Source organism: Eucyclogobius newberryi, unplaced genomic scaffold, assembly GCF_026437365.1.
Source record: "Eucyclogobius newberryi isolate DKJ021-1_F unplaced genomic scaffold, fEucNew1.0.hap1 SCAF_17, whole genome shotgun sequence".
Lineage (NCBI taxonomy): Eukaryota > Metazoa > Chordata > Actinopteri > Gobiiformes > Gobiidae > Eucyclogobius > Eucyclogobius newberryi.
This window is the reverse complement of record NW_027315801.1, coordinates 14,283,941-14,303,203: the sequence shown is the minus strand read 5'-3', so window position 1 is coordinate 14,303,203 and position 19,263 is coordinate 14,283,941. Positions and strand designations below refer to the sequence as shown.

Sequence of the window (19,263 nt, the reverse complement as noted above, 5' to 3'; positions counted from 1 at the left end):
GATTCCTTGGAACAAAGGAGCTTGATTGGGCAGATATAGAAAACAGGCTAAAGGCGCTAAATGGGAGTCGGAGTGATGGGGGTCTGCTTTTGGGGAGTCAGAGTGATCAGAGTGACGAGATGGGGGTGGGGGTGGTCTCCTGTCCTCGCCCAGTCTCGTAGACGCACGGCTACCAAGCAGCGACATCAGTGGACATATTAAAGCCTATAGAATGAAGCCTGAAGAATAAAGCTGTACGGTGGAAGCACCGAACGTCAAAGAAGGAGAGGAAGATGAAGAAGAGTCTCCCTGGAATAAAGCCGGTTGGTCTCTGAAACAACAACAACTATTCTAGTCACAAAGACATATCATGACCTCATGGGCTTTGTAACACCAAAGCAATGGAAGGAGTACTTTTACGGACTACGACAGAGTCTGAGGACTACGACAAAGTCTGAGGAATAAAGTCTGGCGGTAATGCAACACTTGGATGCCAACCGCCATAAAACAACAACAACAACAACAACAACAACAACAACAACTATTCTAGTCACAAAGACATATCATGACCTCATGGGCTTTGTAACACCAAAGCAATGGAAGGAGTACTTTTACGGACTACGACAGAGTCTGAGGACTACGACAAAGTCTGAGGAATAAAGTCTGGCGGTAATGCAACACTTGGATGCCAACCGCCATAAAACAACAACAACAATGTGTGTTGTTGTTGTTGTTGTTGTTGTTTTATGGCGGTTGGCATCCAAGTGTTGCATTACCGCCAGACTTTATTCCTCAGACTTTTCTTAGTGTTTTATGGATGTGTGTTGCCAACCGCCATAAAACAACAACAACAAGAATGTGTGTACATTCGATTCCTTTCTGCTTTGATCCCATGGGCTTTGAAGACTCAGAAACATAAACGCAGACGTACACCTAGAGTAGGTGGTGGTAGATGTAACTCTTGGATATCAACTGCCATAAAACACCATAGAAGAAGAAGAAGAAGATACCAACCGCCCTGAAACACCAAACGCTGATGCTTTTTGTTATCTCACCAGAAAAAGGTAGATGCTCTGATGTGGATTATATTCATGAACAAAGATATTTCAATTTTTCATTAAAAAAAAATAAATCATTGTGAGTCAAAGGAATGGAGTCAGGGGCCTTTTGGTTTAAGCTTTTGGATTTAGTGAATAAGTATGTTTCAATATGTTTAACAAGAAGTGAAAAAAGGGATACTTATGATGGATGTCGAATTTGCCAAAATTAATTGCCATTTTCTTTCTATAATATACCTTTTTGTCAATGATATGATCAAATTTCAGTCTTTCCGTCTGTCCAAAAGCATAAACACATGCATTTATAAGCGAGGTAAATTCTATGAATTAGTTTAAAAGAGACCGTCATTATTTATGAGACATATTTGATTCATAAGATATTTGTGGTTTCCCCTTTTCAGAGGAGGTTTCTTTGGTAATTTATCTTTTAAATAAATGTGTAGAAAGCCATTGTTTCCCCATTGTTAGTTTGTGTGACAAAAGTGGAGTAAAATAATCCAACACGACACAAGGGTTAATAACAGAGTTGTTACTTTACACAAAAGGAAAACGGCTTTGCCTTTTGTCCAATCCATTCCAAATCAAAAATGATACTAATGAAACCAGGACTGGCCCAGGTCTAGTGTGGCTTGGACACTATAAATGAGTGAAATTAGAAATAGTTACAGTAGTTTTTATATCAGCTCTTTGCTTCCAAATTATTATTGTTTTTTTAGTATTTGAAAATGATCTTCAAAAGGTTATTGTTTAACATTGCCCGTTTTATATGTTGCAAGTACGAAATTATTGTGTCACAATCAGCTCAATAAACTCGATGTGGTTTTAACAGGAACCGGAGCAATGAAGGCTTTTTGGATGTTTCTCGTTTTCCTCGGTGTGGCCAGGAGTGTTTATGGTGAGTACATGAACCGTGAACGCTACGTGGATCATTTCAGTGCTTCATTTATTTTCAATTCTGCTAAAATTGTGGGGATTTGGGGAACTTTATGTTGTAGTTTTGGAGGATTTTCAACCCCAGAAGATTCATTTAAATTGTACAGTTTTCCAACATTAACTCCAATAAGATAAAAACTTGATATTAACCAAATGTGAAGTTAGAATTATGATTGAACAATTTATCGACTATGTTGGAATAGAAGCTAATGTCAGCACAAATCACATCTGCAATAAACGTATAAATCCTCAGTACAAAGAATCGCTGAGTCAGGAATAAAACACCTTTTTGTGAATAAATGAAATTTGAGCGATGATAAATAGTTTGGAAAGCATTTGACACTACTTTCTTTCACTTAGATAAATTAGCGCTTAGCTTGTGAAATGCTACCACAACATTGTAAACGTTGCCTGACAGTTTTCTTATTGGCTACTGTAAAGTGCTTATGGTTGTTTCTGTGTTTCGACTTTGATGTGAATCGGATGTGAAGAGGCGGTATTGGTCCGTATTTATGCATATTAATTATTGCCCACGCATATTAATTAGCCACTCCTATAAAATCATTCACTTCAATAGTACACAAGTTTAGCAAAAACATACTTTGTCTTCTAAAGTGACTGTTACGAGGCAGAATGACAGTAACTGTCTAACGAGTAAGCTAAAGACATTTGTAAAACGAATCTGCCTTGATTGGTCATGAAATCATATTATAAATACGTTTAAGTAAATTAACTATAAGAAATGATGATGAGAGAGTGACCACTGCTCAAAGCCTTTTCCAGCTCGTCCCAAACACTCTCACTAGGGTTCAGATCTGTAGTACATTAGTTTCTGCTTCTCCTGAGATGTTTTCTCTAATCGATACTGATTTGACACTTCTCAAACACACTGACACCTGTTCCATGACCACGGGATTCGTCTTTCCACATGGTTGTTTCAGAAATGAGAAGCCACTCACTGCATCAGTTTGGTTTAAATACAGCGTTTATTTAAACTTTTTTTTTGGACAGGCAGTGTATTAGTCACATGTAAATTCATTTTAATTTTAGCCTGGATAAAAGCGTATTCTCTACTCTTCTTTCATATGAGGATTAAGAGATCGACTGAGTTGCAGTTTTTGTTTGTTCATCATCCATAGAAACCAATGACAAATGAGCCTAATTTCCCAAATTGGATAAGAGAGCAGCATACTGTGGTCTTGAATTGCCCTCTTCTCACTTCGAGTCCTTTGCACAGCCCTAACCCCTGCTCCTTGTTTCTTACAGGTGATTGTGACAAACCCACAGGCAAAGAAAACATGGAACTGATCACTGAGGTTGTGTTCCCAGCGCCTGACGGCACCTCAGTCAGATTCACGTGTCAGGTCGGCTACAAACCATTGGGATCTGGAACTGTCACCTGCACCAACGGGCAATGGAGCGATTTGAAAATGAAGTGTGAAAGTAAGTGTCACTTCAGAGTCTGGCTGCACTCTTTCACTCGCTCTCTTTTCTAAATGACAAAACTCTCTCTTATGTAAATCAGAACTCAGTTTTTATGCTGGTTATGACACTGGCACTGAAAATAAATAGACTGATATCCGTCATTATTACTTTTAATGGGGTTAAATAGGTGAAAAATATATTTACTATCAAATAGATTTTCAAATTATAATCATACTACAATACGTTAAAATAAAGTTATTTGGAATAGCAATTTCAGGAACAAAAAATTTGAGGAATTTTGTGTAGTTGCGTTCAGACTCAATTTAATGTTAAATGCATTTCCGATTTGACCCAGTCGTGAATGTGTCAGAATAATAATAATAATAATAATAATTTATTTGGATGTAATTGCTGCAAATAAGTATTGGAACACGTGATTCTGTTAATATTTAGTACAGAAGCCTTTGTTTACAAATACAGAGGTCAAACGTCAGGTTTCTGGAGTTTATACCAAAATGCTCCCTTTTGGTCTCATCTGACCATAAACAAATTTAAAAAAAAATCATACAATCCAATGCTCTTCCCAGGATTTTTTAAAGGGATGGTAAATATGGCTCATACAGGGTTGCATTTTCCTTCAAAGATGGTTTAACGTACCTTCATTATTTCCAAAGGTACATGTGCAATTCTGTCATATGTGCAATTGCTGTTGGAATTCATGTGCAATTCATGTGCAATTACTGTGAAATTCATGTGCAATCTATGTGCTGTCGTGACACATTCATGTGCAATTACTGTCGTGATCACAGGCAATGGTATTTATGTATTTATTTGTCTATGGGAGTTTTTATTTATTTATAGGAGATCTTCTACTGAAAGTGTTTTTCAGACATCCTATAAGTGATCTGTTCTTCTGTATCTACCTCTGCGTTGCACCAATGGAATTTCCCCATGTGGGACAATAAAGGAATATCTTATCTTATCTTATGCAGCCTAAACATACTATTACATGGTGTATAGGCCTAAACATACTAATACATGGTGTATAGGCCTAAACATACTATTACATGGTGTATAGGCCTAAACATACTATTACATGGTGTATAAGCCTTAACATACTATTACATGGTGTATAAGCCTAAACATACTATTACATGGTGTATAGGCCTAAACACACTATTACATGGTGTATATGCCTAAACATACTATTACATCGTGTATAAGCCTAAACATACTATTACATGGTGTATAGGCCTAAACATACTATTACATGGTATATAGGCCTAAACATACTATTTCATGGTGTATTAGCCTAAACATACTATTACATGATGCAAAGGCCTAAACACACTATTTCATGGTGTATAAGCCTAAACATACTATTACATGGTGTATAGGCCTAAACATACTATTACATGGTGTATAAGCCTAAACACACTATTACATGGTGTATAAGCCTAAACATACTATTACATGGTGTATAAGCCTAAACATACTATTACATGGTATATAGGCCTAAACATACTATTACATGGTGTATAAGCCTAAACATACTATTACATCGTGTATAGGCCTAAACATACTATTGCATGGTGTATAAGCCTAAACACACTATTACATGGTGTATAGGCTTAAACACACTATTACATGGTGTATAAGTCTAAACATACTATTACATCGTGTATAGGCCTAAACATACTATTACATGGTGTATAAGTCTAAACATACTATTACATGGTGTATATGCCTAAACATACTATTACATGGTGTATAAGCCTAAACACACTATTACATGGTGTATAAGCCTAAACACACTATTACATGGTGTATAAGCCTAAACATACTATTACATGGTGTATAAGCCTAAACATACTATTAAATGGTGTATAGGCCTAAACACACTATTACATGGTGTATAAGCCTAAACATACTATTACATGGTGTATAAGCCTAAACATTCTATTACATGGTGTATAAGCCTAAACACACTATTACATGGTGTATAAGCCTAAACATACTATTACATGGTGTATAAGCCTAAACATACTATTACATGGTGTATAGGCCTAAACATACTATTACATGGTATATAGGCTTAAACACACTATTACATGGTGTATAAGTCTAAACATACTATTACATGGTGTATATGCCTAAACATACTATTACATGGTGTATAAGCCTAAACACACTATTACATGGTGTATAAGCCTAAACACACTATTACATGGTGTATAAGCCTAAACACACTATTACATGGTGTATAAGCCTAAACATACTATTACATGGTGTATAAGCCTAAACATACTATTAAATGGTGTATAGGCCTAAACACACTATTACATGGTGTATAAGCCTAAACACACTATTACATGGTGTATAAGCCTAAACATACTATTACATGGTGTATAGGCCTAAACATACTATTACATGGTATATAGGCCTAAACATACTATTTCATGGTGTATAAGCCTAAACATACTATTACATGGTGTATAGGCCTAAACATACTATTACATGGTGTATAAGCCTAAACACACTATTACATGGTGTATAAGCCTAAACATACTATTACATGGTATATAGGCCTAAACATACTATTACATGGTGTATAAGCCTAAACATACTATTGCATGGTGTATAAGCCTAAACACACTATTGCATGGTGTATAAGCCTAAACACACTATTACATGGTGTATAGGCTTAAACACACTATTACATGGTGTATAAGTCTAAACATACTATTACATGGTGTATATGCCTAAACATACTATTACATGGTGTATAAGCCTAAACACACTATTACATGGTGTATAAGCCTAAACACACTATTACATGGTGTATAAGCCTAAACACACTATTACATGGTGTATAAGCCTAAACACACTATTACATGGTGTATAAGCCTAAACACACTATTACATGGTGTATAAGCCTAAACACACTATTACATGGTGTATAAGCCTAAACATACTATTAAATGGTGTATAGGCCTAAACACACTATTACATGGTGTATAAGCCTAAACATACTATTACATGGTGTATAAGCCTAAACATTCTATTACATGGTGTATAAGCCTAAACACACTATTACATGGTGTATAAGCCTAAACATACTATTACATGGTGTATAAGCCTAAACATACTATTACATGGTGTATAGGCCTAAACATACTATTACATGGTATATAGGCTTAAACACACTATTACATGGTGTATAAGTCTAAACATACTATTACATCGTGTATAGGCCTAAACATACTATTACATGGTGTATAAGTCTAAACATACTATTACATGGTGTATATGCCTAAACATACTATTACATGGTGTATAAGCCTAAACACACTATTACATGGTGTATAAACACACTATTACATGGTGTATATGCCTAAACATACTATTACATGGTGTATAAGCCTGAACACACTATTACATGGTGTATAAACACACTATTACATGGTGTATATGCCTAAACATACTATTACATGGTGTATAGGCCTAAACATACTATAACATGGTGTATAAGCCTAAACACACTATTACATGGTGTATAAGCCTAAACACACTATTACATGGTGTATATGCCTAAACATACTATTACATGGTGTATAGGCCTAAACATACTATTACATGGTGTATAAGCCTAAACATACTATTACATGGTGTATAAGCCTAAACATACTATTACATGGTGTATAAGCCTAAACATACTATAACATGGTGTATAAGCCTAAACATACTATTACATGGTGTATAAGCCTAAACACACTATTACATGGTGTATAAGCCTAAACACACTATTACATGGTGTATAAGCCTAAACACACTATTACATGGTGTATAAGCCTAAACATACTATTACATGGTGTATAAGCCTAAACATACTATTAAATGGTGTATAGGCCTAAACACACTATTACATGGTGTATAAGCCTAAACATACTATTACATGGTGTATAAGCCTAAACATACTATTACATGGTGTATAGGCCTAAACATACTATTACATGGTATATAGGCCTAAACATACTATTTCATGGTGTATTAGCCTAAACATACTATTACATGATGCAAAGGCCTAAACACACTATTTCATGGTGTATAAGCCTAAACATACTATTACATGGTGTATAGGCCTAAACATACTATTACATGGTGTATAAGCCTAAACATACTATTACATGGTATATAGGCCTAAACATACTATTACATGGTGTATAAGCCTAAACATACTATTGCATGGTGTATAAGCCTAAACACACTATTACATGGTGTATAGGCTTAAACACACTATTACATGGTGTATAAGTCTAAACATACTATTACATCGTGTATAGGCCTAAACATACTATTACATGGTATATAGGCTTAAACACACTATTACATGGTGTATAAGTCTAAACATACTATTACATCGTGTATAGGCCTAAACATACTATTACATGGTGTATAAGTCTAAACATACTATTACATGGTGTATATGCCTAAACATACTATTACATGGTGTATAAGCCTAAACACACTATTACATGGTGTATAAACACACTATTACATGGTGTATATGCCTAAACATACTATTACATGGTGTATATGCCTAAACATACTATTACATGGTGTATAAGCCTGAACACACTATTACATGGTGTATAAACACACTATTACATGGTGTATATGCCTAAACATACTATTACATGGTGTATAAGTCTAAACATACTATTACATGGTGTATATGCCTAAACATACTATCACATGGTGTATAAGCCTAAACACACTATTACATGGTGTATAAGCCTAAACATACTATTACATGGTGTATATGCCTAAACATACTATTACATGGTGTATAGGCCTAAACATACTATTACATGGTGTATAAGCCTAAACATACTATTACATGGTGTATAAGCCTAAACATACTATTACATGGTGTATAAGCCTAAACATACTATAACATGGTGTATAAGCCTAAACATACTATTACATGGTATATAGGCCTAAAAATACTATTACATGGTGTATAAGCCTAAACATACTATTACATGGTGTATAAGCCTAAACATACTATTACATGGTGTATAAGCCTAAACATACTATTAAATGGTGTATAGGCCTAAACATACTATGACATGGTGTATAAGCCTAAACATACTATGACATGGTGTATAAGCCTAAACATACTATTACATGGTGTATATGCCTAAACATACCATTACATGGTGTATAAGCCTAAACATACTATTACATGGTGTATAGGCCTAAACATACTATTTACATGGTGTATAGGCTTAAACACACTATTACATGGTGTATAAGTCAAAACATACTATTACATTGTGTATAGGCCTAAACACACTATTACATGGTGTATAAGTCTAAACATACTATTACATGGTGTATATGCCTAAACATACTATTACATGGTGTATAGGCCTAAACATACTATTACATGGTATATAGGCCTAAACATACTATTTCATGGTGTATTAGCCTAAACATACTATTACATGGTGTATATGCCTAAACATACTATTACATGGTGTATAAGCCTGAACACACTATTACATGGTGTATAAACACACTATTACATGGTGTATATGCCTAAACATACTATTACATGGTGTATAAGTCTAAACATACTATTACATGGTGTATATGCCTAAACATACTATCACATGGTGTATAAGCCTAAACACACTATTACATGGTGTATAAGCCTAAACATACTATTACATGGTGTATAGGCCTAAACATACTATTACATGGTGTATAGGCCTAAACATACTATTACATGGTGTATAAGCCTAAACATACTATTACATGGTGTATAAGCCCAGCTACCAATTTCAACAAAGTACTTCCTGTCTTCCGTGTCAGTGTTCAGGCGGATGTCATTTGTCACCTTGACAAGAGCAGTCTCAGTGCTGTGATGAGGTCTAAAACCTGACTGAAAAACATCAAATGAGTTGTTTATTAAGAGGAAATCTGTGAGCTGTTGGTAAACAACCTTTTCAAGGACTTTGCCCCAAAATGGTAGATTAGAGATGGGCCGGTAATGACTCAGTACTGCGGCATCAAGACTGCTCTTCTTTAGGAGAGGCTTTATGACCGCAGTTTTCAAAGACATTGGGAATGTTCCAGATTGAAGCGACATGTTAACTATGTGAGTGAATGGTGCTAACAAACTGTTCAGCACATACTTTAGAAATCTGGTGGGTAACACATCAAGGCAGCATGTAGATGAACTCAGACTGGTGATGATCTCATGGACAGTTTTGTCAGTTACTGGTGCAAAGTGAGTTAGCTCTAAGTGGGTTTTAGGGTAATTTTTTGCATTGTGGGATTTATAGCATTTTTAATGCCCTGAACTTTGTCATTAAAGAATAATGCAAACTCATTACACTTGGATGTGGAAATGAGTTCTAACGGCAGCTGAGCTGGAGGGTTTGTTAATCTGTTTACTGTGGCAAACAGGACACGCGAGTTGTTACTGCAGCTTCCAATTATTTCAGAAAAATATCTTTCCCTAGTTCTACATAAGATTAGGTTGTACATGTTCAGCTTTTCTTTGTGAATCTCTTTTTGAACCTGAAGCTTTGACTTGCGCCATTTCCGTTCGGCCCTGCGGCACTCCCTTTTCTGTGCCCTGACCGAATCATCATTTCTCCACGGCGCCTTCTGCTTATTTTTAACCATTTTAGCCTTTATAGGGGCGATGGTGTCCAGAACATTCAAAACACTAGATGTAACAGAGTTCAACAAATCATTTACATTAGAACATGAGACATTTTCAAAGTTTTTCATTTCCATAAACAGTGCACCTGTGCCATCACTTATGTGTCTCCTCTGAACAACTGCAGGACCAACCGGAGGTTGGGGAGAAACAGACAGGTCAAAGAAGACACAGAAATGATCAGACAGAGCAACATCGATCACATTAACATTTGAAATATTTACCCCCTTTGTAATTATGAGATCTAGAGTGTGTCCTTTGCTGTGGGTGGGGCCTCTCACATGCTGAGTAAGACTGAAGGTTTCAAGGACAGCATCAAGCTCTTTAGCGTTTCTGTCACAAACATTATCAACATGCACGTTGAAATCACCTGTAATGACCAAACCATCAAAGTCTGTGCATATGACTGAAAGCATCTCAGTAAAATCATCAATAAAACTTTGGCAGTGCTGGGGAGGCTTGTATAAAACAATGAAGAGAATGGATGGAGACCGTTTTAGCTCCATTTTAAAGGATACATACTCAAATGATGAAAACACCCCAAAAGACAACCTGCGGGTAATTATTTCATTTCTAAAGACAGCACAGACTCCACCCCCTTTTTTGTTTTCTCGTGTTTCAGATTCAAACTTAAAGTTGGGTGGAGCAGATTCTATCAGAACTACATTTCCTGTGTTTTTGTCAAGCCATGTTTCAGTTAAAAACATAAAATCAAGATTACAAGAAGAAATAAAATTATTAATTAAGAGAGATTTGTTACATAAGGATCTGACATTTAGCACAGCAAGTTTCAGACTAGTTTCAGTGGGACTGGGCTTTATCTTTTCACAGGGAATATGAATCACATTTCTCAGATTGGGCCTGACTCGCATTTTGTTTTTCCATCTGTGTGATGATGTGACTACAGAAATAGCACTAGGGGGGGCTCTTTTTACATAGGGCCCCGGGTTGGTTTGATTTTTAATGTGACAATAAGTCCCGGCAACGCTGAGACCCAGTGCATCCTAGCTATGGGAGATACCAGGTAAAAGGCGAGGTTGGATGGGTGGTGGGGCTTTTGTAGCCAAGGAGAGTTTGGGACCAGGTGAGAGGCGAGGGGGGATGGGTGGTGGGGCTTTTGTTGGTGTAGTCGGCATAGCCCTTGCTATATTGGGCGTGAGTGGAGCCATCTTAATGCCTGATTTGATCAGACTTTCAAAATGGCTGGGAAGGCCCATGGGTGAGAGTGGAGATGAGAAGGAGAATGATGAATCTTTAGTGGGAGTAGATGTTGCAGGGGGAACCCAGGGCTGGTGTGAAGGCAGGGGCGATGACAGGGATGTTGTTGGGCTTGTCACAGATGGGTCCAAGGCCTTTGAAGATTGTTCCTTTGCTGGAGGCGGTGGAGGTGAATGTGGAGCAGCTGGAGCTGAATCCTTTGCTGGTGGTGGTGGAGCAGCTGCTGATGAATCCTTTGGTGGAGGCTGAGGTTGTGGTGCTTTTGATGTTGAAACATTGGCTCGGTCTCTGGCTGAGGGAGCAGGAATTCTTCTCTCATTCCTCTCTTCTCTAACTATCTGCTCAGGACCCTGTCCAGGCCCAGTCCAATGCCTCAGAGCGTGGAGCAGGTTCTCTGTCAGCACCCTCACTCCACCTCTGCATAGGTGGGGGCCATTTCTCTTAAACAGGTCCTCTCGTTTCCAGAATAGATAGAAGTTCTCAATGTAGTGTAGTCCTCTCGGGGAGCACTCTTTGGACAGCCATGTGTTCAGCTGAAGAAGCCGGCTAAACTTGTTTATCCTCCTGTCGATGTTTGGAAGAGGTCCACTTATGAAAGTTTTGATTTCCATTTTATCAAGCACGTCGAATAACTTCAAGAAGTCTTTTTTCAAAACGTCAGTCTGTTCCCGCCGCATGTCCACTGCACCCACGTGCACAATCAGCTGTTTAGCTCCTCCATGCTTAGCCATAATATTTGGAAGGAGTGACGTTATCTCAGAAACAGTGGCGCTTGGAAAAGAATGTGTGTTTATCTTTTCATGCGTCATGTGACTTATCGCGCCGTCCCCAACTAAAACAATCTGCGTGACCTTGGCAGATCCTCCTCGCTGTATTTTGGCCACGTATTTTTTTCATTTAATTCCATCTCTGAAAGTGGTAAAAATCTGTTGGTGAGCTGTATTTTAGGTGACTTCACGTTATCTTTGTATCGTTTAGGCTTTGCTCCAAGTTTGTTCCAAGAAACAGCCTGGTCTTTCTGGTTTTTAGACAGTTTTGGAAACGACACAGAGTCACTGCGGTTTAGGTTGAAAGTAGCAGTTTTTCTTGTAAAAAGTGTGCTCTTCTTACCGTCGGTTGACACAGGAATGGTATCGTGAAGAACTTTTTCAGATTCCAAAACAAATATCCGTGTTTTCAGCTCATTAATTTCTTGTTGATATTTCCGACAGCATTCACAGTCTTTCTCACTTCTTCTCCCGGACATGTCGCTGGCGTCAGATATGTCGTTAAAACTGGAAAAATGTTCTTAAAATCCTTGGTTTACTTGAAAAAGTCTAAAGCAAAAATGTTTGTAAGACAAAAACTGATTAAAAAGCAAAATAAATAAGGAAAGCAGCGATAGCAAGCGGAGCGAGCAAAAAAGCGTGTGCACTCTTCGGAAGCAGGAAGTACAAAAACACGGTGTATAGGCCTAAACAAACTATTACACGGTGTATAAGCCTAAACATACTATTACACGGTGTATAAGCCTTAACATACTATTACATGGTGTATAAGCCTAAACATACTATGACATGGTGTATAAGCCTAAACACACTCTTACATGGTGTATAGGCCTAAACATACTATTACATGGTGTATAAGCCTAAACATACTATTACATGGTGTATAAGCCTAAACATACTATTACATGATGTATAGGCCTAAACATACTATTACATGGTGTATAGGCCTAAACATACTATTACATGGTGTATAAGCCTAAACATACTATTACATGGTGTATTGGCCTAAACAAACTATTACATGGTGTATAGGCCTAAACATACTATTACATGGTGTATAAGCCTAAACATACTATTACATGGTGTATAGGCCTAAACATACTATAACATGGTGTATAGGCCTAAACATACTATTACATGGTGTATAAGCCTAAACACACTATTACATGGTGTATAAGCCTAAACATACTATTACATGGTATATAGGCCTAAACATACTATTACATGGTATATAGGCCTAAACATACTATTACATGGTATATAGGCCTAAACATACTATTACATGGTATATAGGCCTAAACATACTATTACATGGTATATAGGCCTAAACACACTATTACATGGTGTATAAGCCTAAACACACTATTACATGGTGTATAAGCCTAAACATACTATTACATGGTATATAGGCCTAAACACACTATTACATGGTGTATAAGCCTAAACATACTATTACATGGTGTATATGCCTAAACATACTATTACATGGTGTATATGCCTAAACATACTATTACATGGTGTATAAGCCTAAACATACTATTACATGGTGTATAAGCCTAAACATACTATTACATGGTGTATAGGCCTAAACATACTATAACATGGTGTATAAGCCTAAACATACCATTACATGGTGTATAGGGCTAAACACACTATTACATGGTGTATAAGCCTAAACATACTATTACATGGTGTATAGGCCTAAACATACTATTACACGGTGTATAAGCCTAAACATACTATTACATGGTGTATAAGCCTAAACATACTATGACATGGTGTATAAGCCTAAACATACTATGACATGGTGTATAAGCCTAAACATACTATGACATGGTGTATAGGGGCTAAAGTGTTGGCCTTGGGCTACATTGTTAGCCTTGGGCTACATTGTTCTATGCATCATGGTGGTGAAGTTGTTACGTTAGCATACGTTCGTTCTTCAATCTGTGTATTATTTTAAATTGCATTTCTAGATTAAATTTGTTTTCGTCTTGTATTTTATCAAATTAATTTCCCCCCAAAAATGTGATGTTTTTACTCTGTATAAGAAAATGTATGAAATGTCATGTTTATCCACAAAGCACTTATTTATAAATCCATTCTGATATAATAACTTCATACATCCAACTGATCCAAATAGAAATATGAGGAACACATTCTAGTAAAGTATTGCATGTTTCTTGCCAAACAACTGACATGGTCTGAACATGCTGCAGCAGCATCTTCTGCACAGATCAGCGTCTGTTCAGATTTTATAAAAAAAAAAAAAACAACTGACTGATACTGTGACTTAGTATCGATACGGAGTCCTTGACGATATATTGCCGTATCGATATTTTTAACACAGCCCTAGTGACCTGGATATGTTTTTTCTTCTCTGTTATGCATTTTTGGCTGGTGCAACTTATACTCTGATGCGATTTATAGTCCAGAAAATACAGTATTTATTCATGCATTATTTATGACTTTAAATCTCGATTTCTGCGTTCACTTTTGTATTAACAAATCATAAAATTGTATTCCCACATTTGAATAATTATTACCTTACTCGATAAGTTTAATTTTCTGACACGTTTTTCTTCATTTAAAAATAATAATAATTTAGAATAATTGTGTTTACATTTGTTTTTCAGTAAAAAAACTGTGGTTCTGCTGAAGAGGTGATCAATGGACATGTCGATTACTCACAAGGCACTGAGTTTGGAGCTATAATTCATGTTAAATGTAACGAAGGGTTAGTCATTTGAATACAATTATTCAGTATTTCCTCATTCTAAATTTGTGCTGTGTCTTAATTACTTTTACATTTCTGTCTTTACCTTAGCTATTATGCTGTGGGAAGAGAAAATAAAATGTACTGTACATCAAAGGGCTGGGAAGGCCGGTTTCCTGTTTGTGAAGGTATGTGGATTTTATTATTACATCATTTTAATTCCAAACTTCTCATAACTATAATCAGTTTATTTTAAATGTACAAGAACTATGCGGAAAAGTGAATGACCTGAAAAAATAACCACAAATGGCTTAATGTTTTAACACTGCTTCTGTTCAAAGCTTTAGATATTTTCTTGAAGTTGAAATGTTGCTGACCTTAAAACCCAATGTAACAATAAACTATACATTCCATGCTATTTAAAACATAATTCATGTTATTTTTCCAGTGATCAGGTGTGATCCGCCAAATCAAATCGCTAATGGATACTTCAGTCCCGTTAAGGAGGACTACCAGTTCTCGGAGGTCGTCACGTACAGTTGTGAAGGAAAGTACAAAATAAACGGCTCAAAAAGCCTGGTGTGCTTGGACAACAGAGAATTCGACAAAGCGCCACCAACATGTGTCTGTAAGTACATTCAACAAGACTGCACAACATGAGAAAAGTCCAAATAAAATAACCCCTGGACTCTGGACAAATTTCACAAACAATGGACAAAATGGGACAGTTATTTTAGACTCTATGCTTTAACCGTTCTTTTTTGTCAGATGCCATTCCCTTATTTTCTCTCTGCTCCGGCCCAGTTATGATGTTTTTTTATTTATATTTTATTCCTTTCTTTTGGGGTTTTTGTTCTTGTTTTATGTTCTAAAGAAAAAATATATATACAAAGAAAATAGAACTTGTACATGTACCGGCTGCACCTGTCAATAAGCCGCAGGTGCCCACGTTGTATGTGATATTTACACAGAAGTATGGTCCATTGTAGTGATGCACAGATTGTCTTTTGACTCGTGGGGCAGGTCGGGCCAAGAAAGTCTCATTTTAATGCGGCAGCTTCTAAACTGCAGATCGTCGTACATCGCTTGCTCCACGTGTGTCTTTGTGTTCAGCCGCGTCTAGATTCACTTGTAACACTCCCAATGGGAAATTACCAATCAAAAATAAATATATTGGGTTATGATAATTTAAATACCCTTGCAGATGTGATGTGCATTTAAAACATGAAATTAAAGATGGACACAGCTTTTAACAACAACAAATTATATTTGAACCCCTTAAACCAGTAGTTCTTAACCTGTGGGGAATTCCCCACTGGTGAGGAATGGTGGAGTTGTCAAGTGGGGAATGACCGGTCGGACAGAAGAACCACTGCTTCAAAATTTCACCAATTTCAATATCAATTTCAACAAATTTTTCTAAATTTTCAATCCAAATTTCAAATCACAACCATTTACAGACTGTTTTAATAACAAAAACAACCAATATATGAGGTATTGTAAGTCATGTTTGGGTAAAAGTGACAACACTGTTGGGTTAGAAATGTCAACAGCGGCTCCCCGCAAACTCACTCACAAAACTTGAGTTGTGGCGAGGCAAGTTCGAGACTGGCCGCAGCGCAACGGCTTTTCCAACGTTGGCGCGAATCAGCGAGACTGCGGGTGGCGTCAGCGACGTTCTCAAGAACGAAGCCATCATCCACCTCAACAGGCTGTTGGACGAGTTTCAGCACTATTTTCCGGACTTCAAAAGCGACAACCCAATGAGTTCACGAGGGATCCCTTCAGCTTTCGCGTTGACAACTTCCCGAAGGAAGCAGAAGACATCGAAGACAAGTTTCTTGACCTGGTGCATGACGCCGCAGCAAAGGCTGTTTTTGCGGAGAAAAGCCTGAACGCATTCTGGGCCACTATGCATGGTTTGTATCCTCGCCTTGCTGTGGCGGCGCTCACACTACTGGTTGCATTTCCCGCCACGTACCTGTACGAGTCGGCGTTTTCGAGCATGGTTGAGATCAAAACCAAATCGTGAAACCGCCTGATTGACCTTGAAACTGATTTGCGCTGCGCCATTTCAAAAGTGGAACTGAACATTGAGGCACTCGTCAAGGCAAAACAAATGCAAAAGTCTCATTAACCTGCATCTAGTGTTGCATTTTTTTGTATGTTTTTTATGGGCCAAATAAATTGAGAAAAAAACAACGAATCTTTTCATATGTATTTTATTTCCATGTGATAACTGTTAGTAAAAAATATAATATATGCAAAAAAAAATTAAAGGCGTTATGGACGATTTGAGAACTCAGGCGGAAGTGCGCATGCGCACATGTGCTGCTCTTGTGGGGACGAGCCGCACGAGGCTGCAGGTGAGCGGTAGGTGAGTTCTATGATTGATACGTGGCAGGACTAATTGGCCTCCACGCCACGAGGAAATGACACTCAGATTTGGCGTCCAAAAAATCCATTACGCAGATGGTAGATACATTTTGTTCTATATTTCGAGTTACACAGGAGATGGGTTTTGTCCACTATTTCTACAAAGATTATGCAATACATAGTGCAGCATTTTGAAATCCAAGCTTCTCAATATCGTAAACAAAATTGACTAAAATGTTTTTAATAATTTCCAGTGGTGGAATGTCCAGATCCTAAGATCGAGTTTGGGATTGTGGCGGCTGGTTCGCGTCCCCCCTACTCTCTCTTGACGTCGGTCACGTTCCGCTGTAATGTTGGCTACGACATGGTGGGCTCAGACAGTGTTTCCTGTGACATCAACAGCAAGTGGTCTCCCGAGCTTCCAAAATGCAACCGTGAGTATAACTGGTCCTTGTTCTCACCTGCCACTCTTTTGTTTGACCTGTTCCACCAACTGACAATGTCCCCCTTTTGTTAGTGCTCAATAAACTGTATAAAGGTCATATTTAAACTGCATATGACCTAAATATGTGTAAAGAATCTGGCCTAGTTTGCTGCGCCATGGTAATACCGTATTTTCGGACTATAAGTTGCACCAGCCAAAAAATGCATAATAGAGAAGAAAAAAAAAAACATACAAGCCACACTTGAGTATAAGAAAATCTATTTGATCAAATCCAAGACCAAGAACAGACATTTATTCTTGAAATGCAATTTAAAATAACAGATGAGAGCACATGGTGAATAGTTGTACGTATGCTAATGCTAACACCGTCAGCTACATGACGCACAGACAGAACTGTGGTAAGTGTCTGGTATGTTAACGTAACATATGAACAGTTATTCAGATAACTATAGCATAAAGAACATGCTAACAAGTTTACCAAAGCATCAGTTTTACCCCAAATCACTAAATCTACTGAATTCTTCTTCCTCTGTGTCACTTCTAAACAACTCCACAAACTCCAGAGGAAGAGGAAGTCGCTTAGAGCCTAGAGCGCCCTCTTGTGGTTGTCAGTGTGAAAATAACAAATAATATAACATTTAAGTCGCTCCAGAGTATAAGTCGCACCCGACCAAACTATGAAAAAAGGTGCAACTTGAATCTAATCTCAGTGAATATGAGTTGGGTTGTAATAAACAGTGTTTTGAAGTTTCATAAACAAAGAAAACATCTGAGCTGTCCCTACTGTCCCCGCTGTCCTTGACTGATTGTGTCTTTACATCTGGTTCATCTGCTCCTGAGACCGTACATTTCGAGTGAGTGTTGCATTGTAACAAGATATTTACACAGAAATATTGTCCAGGGTGATTATGCACATGTTGGCTTTTGACCCGTAAGTCAGGTCGCTCCACGTGTGTCTTTGTATTCTGCCATGTCGAGAGTCACTTCCTCCTTAAAGTAACTTCTCTGTGAATATGGGTCCGATTTTAATAAAACACACCATGTTTTGCTGCTTAAACTATAGAAAACAGGACGCGTCTCCTGGACAGTGCCTCCACTGACGTCTTCTACAGCGTGTCAAATGCTTGCACTTCCAGCTACATTGCCCCCTGGTGGCCGTTTGCCAGTAAAAAAAAGTTAGAATGACTGTAGGGTTCAAAGCGTGGGGAAAAAGCTTAAAGTCCCAAAAGTACGGTATTGTTTTGCTGTTATCAATACAGTGAGCAATTATTTATAGTTTATCTAACTAAATCATTCATTCCTAACTGAGTTGGATTAGTGGGACCTTATCCAGAGTCCAACATAAATAACTCCACCATAACTAACAAAAAAGTACATTTAGAACAGGGGTGTCCAAACTATGGTCGAAACGATTTTAGACAAGAATTTTGGAAAGGATAGCCTCATTGACAAATATTACATTGTTGCTCACACCTAAAATGAAGGTTAAAGCCTTAGTAATGATTCCAGTGGCAACAAATACAGGCCATCATTTTTATCACATAAAGCTAGTTTATGTACTGGAGGATCTGGATTAAGCAGTGCAGGGCTCAGATTAAGGATTTTCACTT

General features: G+C 37.4%; 1 protein-coding gene across 1 annotated transcript; it reads left to right on the top strand.

The window, feature by feature from the left end:
- The first annotated feature begins 1,873 nt into the window (after positions 1-1,873).
- On the top strand, positions 1,874-18,838 carry LOC140362527 (membrane cofactor protein-like). Its single transcript, XM_072448613.1, has 7 exons — positions 1,874-1,932; positions 3,237-3,413; positions 14,760-14,853; positions 14,944-15,020; positions 15,281-15,460; positions 17,463-17,642; positions 18,717-18,838. The coding sequence occupies exons 1-7, from the start codon at positions 1,878-1,880 to the stop codon at positions 18,836-18,838; spliced, it is 885 nt and encodes a 294-aa protein (XP_072304714.1). The 5' UTR covers positions 1,874-1,877.
- The last annotated feature ends 425 nt before the right edge of the window (positions 18,839-19,263 follow it).